Source organism: Arachis ipaensis, chromosome B08 (assembly GCF_000816755.2).
Source record: "Arachis ipaensis cultivar K30076 chromosome B08, Araip1.1, whole genome shotgun sequence".
NCBI lineage: Eukaryota > Viridiplantae > Streptophyta > Magnoliopsida > Fabales > Fabaceae > Arachis > Arachis ipaensis.
In genome coordinates, this window is record NC_029792.2 from 19,045,052 (window position 1) to 19,052,998 (window position 7,947).

At 33.2% G+C, this 7,947-nt stretch overlaps 2 protein-coding genes across 5 annotated transcripts in view; both read right to left on the minus strand.

Annotated features, from left to right (window-relative positions):
• Positions 2,262–6,181, minus strand: LOC107611882 (G-type lectin S-receptor-like serine/threonine-protein kinase At4g27290). Of its 3 annotated transcripts, XM_021109045.1 has the most exons (8): positions 5,475–6,179; positions 4,399–5,357; positions 4,139–4,267; positions 3,844–3,992; positions 3,553–3,763; positions 3,219–3,456; positions 2,971–3,121; positions 2,262–2,693 (listed from the first exon to the last, which is right to left on the minus strand). In XM_021109045.1, exons 1-8 carry the CDS (start codon positions 5,666–5,668, stop codon positions 2,397–2,399), a joined length of 2,328 nt encoding a protein of 775 aa, XP_020964704.1. In that variant the 5' UTR covers positions 5,669–6,179; the 3' UTR covers positions 2,262–2,396. The 3 variants fall into 3 exon arrangements, with proteins under 3 accessions (XP_020964704.1, XP_020964703.1, XP_020964705.1); XM_021109044.1 differs by having other exon boundaries at positions 4,399–6,179; XM_021109046.1 differs by lacking the exon at positions 2,262–2,693 and having other exon boundaries at positions 3,028–3,147; positions 4,399–6,181.
• Positions 6,370–7,947, minus strand: part of LOC107610687 (G-type lectin S-receptor-like serine/threonine-protein kinase At4g27290) — a 4,457-nt gene continuing 2,879 nt past the window's right edge. The window contains exons 7-8 of one of the 2 annotated variants that reach the window (XM_021109048.1): positions 7,478–7,803; positions 6,370–6,406 (exon numbers count right to left, since the gene is read on the minus strand). In XM_021109048.1, coding sequence (XP_020964707.1) covers positions 7,507–7,803 — 297 coding nt within the window. In that variant the 3' untranslated portion in view covers positions 6,370–6,406; positions 7,478–7,506. Of the gene's footprint in view, positions 6,407–6,506; positions 7,804–7,947 lie in introns of those variants that run through there. The other variant, XM_021109047.1, reaches the window with a different exon arrangement.

The window sequence follows — 7,947 nt, forward strand, 5'->3', positions numbered from 1 at the left end:
ATTGCAGAAACCAAGCCAAACTCCATTCCTCCTATTGCGGTTTCCTGACGGAGCTCGATTTTGGATCTCAGGCCAACGTCACCATTCTTTCCATGTATTTTTCTAAAGATTTTCAAATTTGTCGTTTACTCTTCTCATTCTATTGTTATAAATAATATTTTAATTGTGAAATCATTGCAAGTAGCACAGGTTTATGTATTCCTCTTTTTTTAACGGGTTCTGTCAACTAAAATTAATGTGCATTTAAAATTATTCCACAATCTACATTTATGTGTTCTTCTTTTTCAAATTGTTATTTCACATGTGCAATATTGCTTCCACAATTTACTTGGAATGGATTATCATTCTTTGACCATGTCTTATTCTCTTTGTTGTAGAAGGATTTGCAATGGTAATGACAGACTCGAAGAGTTAATACCCAAAATTGCTAGATTAAAGAGGCGGAGAACAATCCTTTAAAAAAAAAAAAAAAGAAGACAAGAAGATATGTGCCTCCAACATATGATTCTGCAGCTTGGTTTGTTTAACATAATTTTTATTGCTCTTTCCTTATTTTATTGTAAATTGATTCATAAGGTGATTTTGATGCCTATTTTGAAAATGTAGAAACACAATTATTTGAAACACTTAGATCTATCCAATTTAGACAAACAAGAATGAGGAGAAAGTAATATCTCCGGTCGTAGAGGAGTGCCAATTTAGCTTCCAGTTTAGGTTAGTACAAAAGAGTCTTATAACATATTCTGTTCTATTTTTTGTATTGATTTTTGGTACGAATGGAAAAAAAATTCTTTTGTAATTGTTTATGAATCATTACGTAGGATTTAAATAAAATATTTTGTATTTTATTAAAACTCATAAAAATCAATGAAAAAAAGGATAATTTTTAGGTCAAAAAATCACATGAATACTAATTTTGTAATTCGTAGAAAAATATGGATATCTTTTCAATTTTATTGTGTAATAAGATTGTCCAATCCATTAGTTAAATCAAATTGTTGAGAAAGAAATTGAGAAGCCTATTTGTATTTTTAATACTTCATAGGATAATTTTAAAAAAAAAAATTACTTCAATAATAATTTTACAACCCTTGAAGAAAAAGCTATGTCTTAGATTAAGAAGTATTGCCAATTCAGCTTTCACTTTAGGTGAGTACAAATTATTTTATAACATGTTTTATTCTAATTGTTGCTACTCATAGCTAATTAATAGGAAAAAATCCATATAATTTGTTGTAGTTGTTTGCTATGTAGGATGAAAATGAAATATTTTGCATCTATCTATCTATCTATCTATTTAAAACCTGATACCAACTCTCTCCATAATGAGTTTAAGCCATCTTTTTTTTACTAATGATGCCACATCAGCAATTCTAATGACTTGGCAAAAGATGAAAATCAACCAATCACTATTTAGTAAAATGTTTTAAAAAAATTAAAACAAAAAACTCTTATATATTATTATTCAATTGAAACATCAAGTACTAATTAAATGCAATAAACATGGATTAAAAGTGTCATAATAATAATAATAGTTATAAAAAATTTCAGTTACAAATATTCAAATTTTACAACTTATACATATTAAGACTCTTACTACTCTTCATTTCTTAATCTCTCATACAAATTGTCAAAAATTTCTTAAATTTAATATAATATCCACAATGAGTTTAAGCAGTCTTTCCTTTGCTAATGATGCCACATCAGCAATTCTAATGACTTGGCAAAAGATGAAAATCAACCAATCACTATTTAGTAAAATGTTTTAAAAAAATTAAAACAAAAAACTCTTATTTATTATTATTCAATTGAAACATCAAGTATTAATTAAATGCAATAAACATGCATACATTAAAAGTGTCATAATAATAATTATTATAAAAAATTTCAATTACAAATATTCAATTCTACAACTTATACATATTAACACTCTTACTACTCTTCATTTCTTAATTTCTCATACTAATTGTCAAAAATTTCTTAAATTTAATATAACATTTTTATGTTTTTCATTCTCATTCATTTATTTTTTTAATTATTTACAAACAAAAAAGCTACAAGAAAAGACAAAGTATAGCCATTAATGTAAATCGAAAAATGAAAAAAAAATGCAATTTTGTATAACTCTAATATAAATAACCTATATCTTTTTTAAAAATAAATAAATTCAAAATCTATTTATAATATGTTCTTTAAAATATTTTTAATATAACATTAATTAAAATATACTATATAGTATAAATAATTTATCTCTCCGCGCATTGCGCGGGTCTCACTCTAGTGACAATAAATTTAGAAGGCTAATAATAAATCTAAAGGTAACTTATTTTAATATATTACTAATAGATATATGAGTTGATTACACAACTCATTTGCATTGAAACTAAAAAACATTACTATCTTGCCTCTAACAATGTGATGGAAACATCATTTTTTGAACAGGTTTCATTGTTTATGGGTGAAGAACTACTTTCTTGGTGAGGATAAAATGCGGGCTGCTTTGGCGGAGCAAGCGGCTTATCATCATTGAGCATATGGATTACTGATGACATGTTAGGCCTTTGTTCTGGTCTCTCTTGCACACACAAAAGCCCTATGTGAATGCATCTCAACACTTGAGCTTCATCAACTGAATCACCAAGTGATTCATCTACCAGCTCCAGAGACCTTCCTTCACTCCACAATTTCCATGCCTGAAATAAATTTTAACATGGAATGCAATATATTTCGGTATGAAAACAGAGAGTGTAAAATATATTATATAAGAAATATACTCATGGCGTTTTGATACCTAGGTGAATTATGAATTGGTTAAGCGATATGTCACCTAATCGGTAAATTCATGCTGTAGTTCCAAGACACTTATCAAACACAACTTAGGAATTGATAGCTTTAAAGGATTGGCAATGTACAAGAAGCAAGCTAAAATCACATTCAACAAAAACTAATTATTATTGATTATTTACTTACATATCCAAGAAGGTTCAGATCTTGGTGTGGAATTGAGAATTCCCTGTTCCTCTTCGCACTCACTACCTCAAGTACGATTACACCAAAGCTGAACACATCGGATTTCATTGAGAAAGAACCACGCACTGCATACTCCGGAGAGATATAACCACTGCATTGTATTACGTTTATCACATACTGAAAATCAAGGGGGGAAAAGAAAATAAAGAAGGCTGCAGCTACAATTAGCCATATTTTAGCCTACTTACTGAGTTCCCATGACTCTCTTTGTATTTGCCACAGTTTGATCTCCTCCAAACGTCCTAGCAAGGCCAAAGTCTGATATTTTAGGATCTATACCCTTATCAAGAAGGATATTGCTCGTTTTCAAGTCTCTATGAATGACTCTTAGCCTAGAGTCTTGATGTAGATAGACTAGTCCTCGAGCTGTCCCGCCAATAATTTGAAATCGCTTGCCCCAATCCAATAATTTTCTTCTAGAATCATCTGGTATGTCGAGTGCATTCAAGGTTAACTTGACATCTACTATATTGTGGTAATTGTGAAATATAATGAGAAATTCAGAATGGTTTAGAAATGAACCAAAAATGAAGTAGTCCAAACTCCTATTGGGCATGAACTCATAAATCAAGAGCTTCTCTTTTTGTTGAATGCAACAACCAAGAAGTTTTACAAGATTGCGATGCTGAAGTTTAGCAATTAACTGAACTTCAGTTTTGAACTCCTGAAGTCCTTGCTGAGAATTCTTGGAAAGCCTCTTGACAGCAATCTCTACCCCATTTGCGAGTACACCCTAAAGTGATAACAATTGTTAGGACCATATAGCATATAACAGCATCCCAGACATATTCATGTTAGTTACTAGTTTAGCACCTTGTACACAGGTCCAAATCCACCTTCACCTAATTTGTTGCCATTAGAGAAGTGATTAGTGGCAGAAGCTATGGTTGATAACTCAAAGCTTGGAAGATCAACATCCTCATTTTCTATTTTGCAAGCATGTTGCTTCCAGCAGAATATTTCTAGCAAAACAGGAATGATTATCAAGCAGAAATATATCATATGTTCTTTAATAGAAGTATTGGTTTGATTTGTTGGAGTGAATGATTTGTAATATTGCAAATTCATATGGTAGTTGCAGTCACTAATTAATGTATCATGTATTCACCTGGCTTCTTAGGTTTGTTTCTCCATACATAGATTGCCAGTCCAAGTACTAAGCACATGACTAACAATGCGGATCCAACGATGATTCCTGCTAGCTTCTTCTTGCTGGAATCATTGTTCTGATTATCTTCTGAGATATCAAAATTCAAGAGCATTGTTCCTTAATAATTCTTACATTAGTGTATTTTGAAAAAATAATGTAGTCAATCATAAATGGAAAAAGCTTGATGAGGGAAAGGAACAAGAAACCAAAGTTTATACCTAGATCTGAAATAGTTGTTCGGATATAAAGTTCATTTACCCCTTCTTTCATGTCAATGAGATCATGAAACCAAATTAAGCACCCACTTCCTTGGCCGCGGATATCCAAATTAGCATATGCTGTGCAAGAACAATTTTTCAGACACAAATCCTCACATTCTTGCAAGTTCATGGTCTTGTTGTACCAGGAAGAAGATGTGTCAGGCAGCACCATGTTTGTGAGCTTCTTAAATCCATCTTTGCTGCAGCTCAATGGAGTGATCCTAACACAACCATCAGACCAATGTGATTCCTTCCATTTTTCAGGATAATTTGGTTCAAATCCGTTCAGGCATGCACAGGTTGGAAATGCAGTGTTAAAGACACTACAGATAGAATTTGCACCACACACTGCATACTTGTCACATTGTGTCGCCGGCATTGAAAGAAGAGTCTCCCAGCTGCCGGTTTGTCTTAACCAATGAAAAGACTGAAGATTTCCCCAAGTTGTCACCACAATTCTCACAAAATTAGATATATTCAAAAGATTGTACTCATAAAATATCTCTTTCTCATTGAATACAAATTCATTTGACAGTTGAGTATAGCGCAAGTAAAGTGTAGCCCCTGAGAAAGTAAGACCAGTCCATGGTCCTAATCTAACCATTATAACGGTTCCATTTGTTATAACTACTTGTGGATAGCCTCTACGGTCTATTTTAGCTTCGTAGTATCCACGGCTAGGATCATCGGTGCTCTTCCACGACGATACAGATCTCTCTAGGCCTGTCACAAGATCCAATCCAAGCTTCATTCCTGGCAAGAATGTGTCACTGGGATAATCAAAGCTCTGCCACAGAATTTGCTTCTCATCATGTCCATCTTTAACAACAAGGTTTCCTGAGTCCAAGATCTGCGCAACTAGATTCCGATTCTCTGATTTTCTTGACATGTTGGAGGACCACACAGTGCTGTTGGTGCTGCCATCAACAAGAACAAGTCCTTGATCAGTGACTTTTAGAATTCCAGATGTGTTGTTGAGTGGTTTTTCTCTATTGGCCACCCATACTACTGTTAAAGGGGACACATTATAATACCAGATGCCGAAGTATTGGCTATTTGAGTTTCCTGGTTTAAAGAAGCCAACTTCAAAGGTTCCTCCGCGCGAAATTAATGTCTCTCCATCACTGATGGACTGACTCAGGGCTATACTGTCCATTGAAGTGGAGGTTCTTAATATAAGTGAGAATAGGAAAGACCAAAACCATAGCAGAACCTTCAAGTTCTGCATTGTTGTATTAAGGAACTTGTTTCTCAGACAAAAACAGGGAAAAGTGGTATGAATTATGGAGCTGATTTTCCTGGATTGGTAATTTTTAAGGAAAAATATATTTTATTTTTTATGTAAACGTGAGTGTTACTGTGTTAGTACCAGAGGAAGAGCAATAATAGAGCCACTATTGTGGAATATGTTTTGGTCAAATCTGTGTGTAAGAGATAATAAATTATTACTTGACCATATGGTCAAAGTATTTACAAATTATGTTTGAATAAAAAAATGAGGGCTGCTACACATACAAGTCTTTATGATTACAAGTCTTATAAGTTGGCACAAATCCAACAAAATACACGCATTACACTCCCACATTCAAGAGTAAATAAATGCACGTTATTCAACCACTTTCTGTTTCCAAAGCACACTATTCATCATGCATTATGAACGACTCTTCTTCTTCTTCCTCCATGAAAACGAGTTTCTTGTCAAATTTGAAGATAATGGAACTTCAAAAATACACCTAAACGATTACAGAAATACACTCAAAGGATTACAGAAATACACCCAAACACTTACAGGAATTCACCCAAACGATTATAGAAATACACCCAAAGGATTACAGAAATACACCAAAGGATTACAAAACTACACCCAAAGGATTTAAGAAATACACCCAAAATTTGTTGAAATACATCTTATGCATAATTCAGAACTCTTTCTCTTTCTCCTCCTGATCTTCTGCTGCTTCTTCTTCTTCAAAAACAATTTCAGAGCTTGATGTCAAAAACAATGGAAATCGAGAATAACGAAGAAAGAAAACAGAGAGAAAAACACGTAAATGAAGAAGGAGAAAGAGAAGGCAAGAAACGAAAGAAAAAAAGAAGAGAAAGAGGAAGAAGAACGTGCAACAAAAAGAAGAAGAAGGTGCGGTGAAAACGTGCAGTACGGTTCGAAACGCGTTAATATAAATGACTTGTATAAAAAAACGCTTGTACCTGGAGAATTATTCTAAAAAAATTGACTACGATTCAGAACACAGTTTAGAAGTCATACTCATATCTAAATTAAGTAGCACAATCTACGCTTAGGTCCCACAATGAAGAATTACTTGTCTTTCCATTTCACTCTTCAACTATCCCATGTTAGTAGTAGTAATATCAGGGAAATATCATTTTATGTTTTTTTGAGAATAAGAGAATTCCATGGACCTGCTGTAACCTTCATTATAAGCATTGTACTTCATTAGAACTGCTTTTGGATCTTCTCCAGTCTTGGTATAGTTACAATATAGAGCTGAGTTATTTGTACACCGAGCCATTACACGCTTCTAAATTCTAATGGTGGAAGAGTGTGTTTAGTTCGATATACGAGGCAAAATAAGTATATGGAACATTTCTCTTTATTATATACTCTCCCTAACTGGTTTTATTAAAACTGCTTGCAAAAAAACATGTCTCAGATACTAAAAACTGTGGCATAAGAAATGTTTAGTGTTGCTTGCTACCATTTCCTCTTCTATTTGTTTGTGATTTTAATATAAGGGAAATACTTTCTCCTCAAAATTCTTTAGAAGCATGTTGTTTGAAAAAGCATGAATTTACCAAACTGTTTACATCTCATGATGCCATGGCTATTAGAATTTCAGGACAGAAATGCACTATTCAGAATTGAGATAATAAGACTTTGCTGATCAACATGGCTCCAATTATATCTATTTGAAAAATGAATGATGCTAATGCCATCATGAACCACATTGTTAATAACGCCATACACACATAGACAAATGAATTTTCGAGCAAGAACTTCATGAAACAAGTTACTTACAGAGCTAATTTGCATTGAGACTAAAAAGACTATCTGGCCTCCAACAGTGTGATGGAAATATCATTATTTGAACACATTTCACTAGTTTTAGTTGAAGAATTACTTTCTTGGTGAGGATAAAATGCTGGCTGCTTTGGCCGAGCAAGCGGCTTATCATCATTGAGCATATGGATTACTGATGACATGTTAGGCCTGTGTTCTGGTCTCTCTTGCACACACAAAAGCCCTATGTGAATGCATCTCAATACTTGAGCTTCAACAACTGAATCACCAAGCGATTTATCTACAAGCTCCATAGCCCTCTCCTTAGTCCACAATTCCCATGCCTGGAAAAATACATTAAAATTTGCCTATTTTGGCATCACATTAATTTATCTATCAGTAGCTCTAAATTTTTAGGAACCACTTTTGATTTAGTTATTAGGCCTTGTTTGGTTAGTGTTTTGAGACAGAGATAAGACAAAAAGAGT

What these genes read in the sequence shown, in the direction of transcription:
- LOC107611882 (XM_021109044.1), bottom strand. Translation starts at nt 5,668, where the DNA reads ATGCAGAACTTGAAGGTTCTGCTATGGTTTTGGTCTTTCCTATTCTCA. An exon ending in AAACAAACCTAAGAAGCCAG is followed by an intron (nt 3,993 to 4,138) that starts GTGAATACATGA and finishes CTGTTTTGCTAG; the next exon opens with AAATATTCTGCTGGAAGCAA. An exon ending in GATTTGGACCTGTGTACAAG is followed by an intron (nt 3,764 to 3,843) that starts GTGCTAAACTAG and finishes TTATCACTTTAG; the next exon opens with GGTGTACTCGCAAATGGGGT.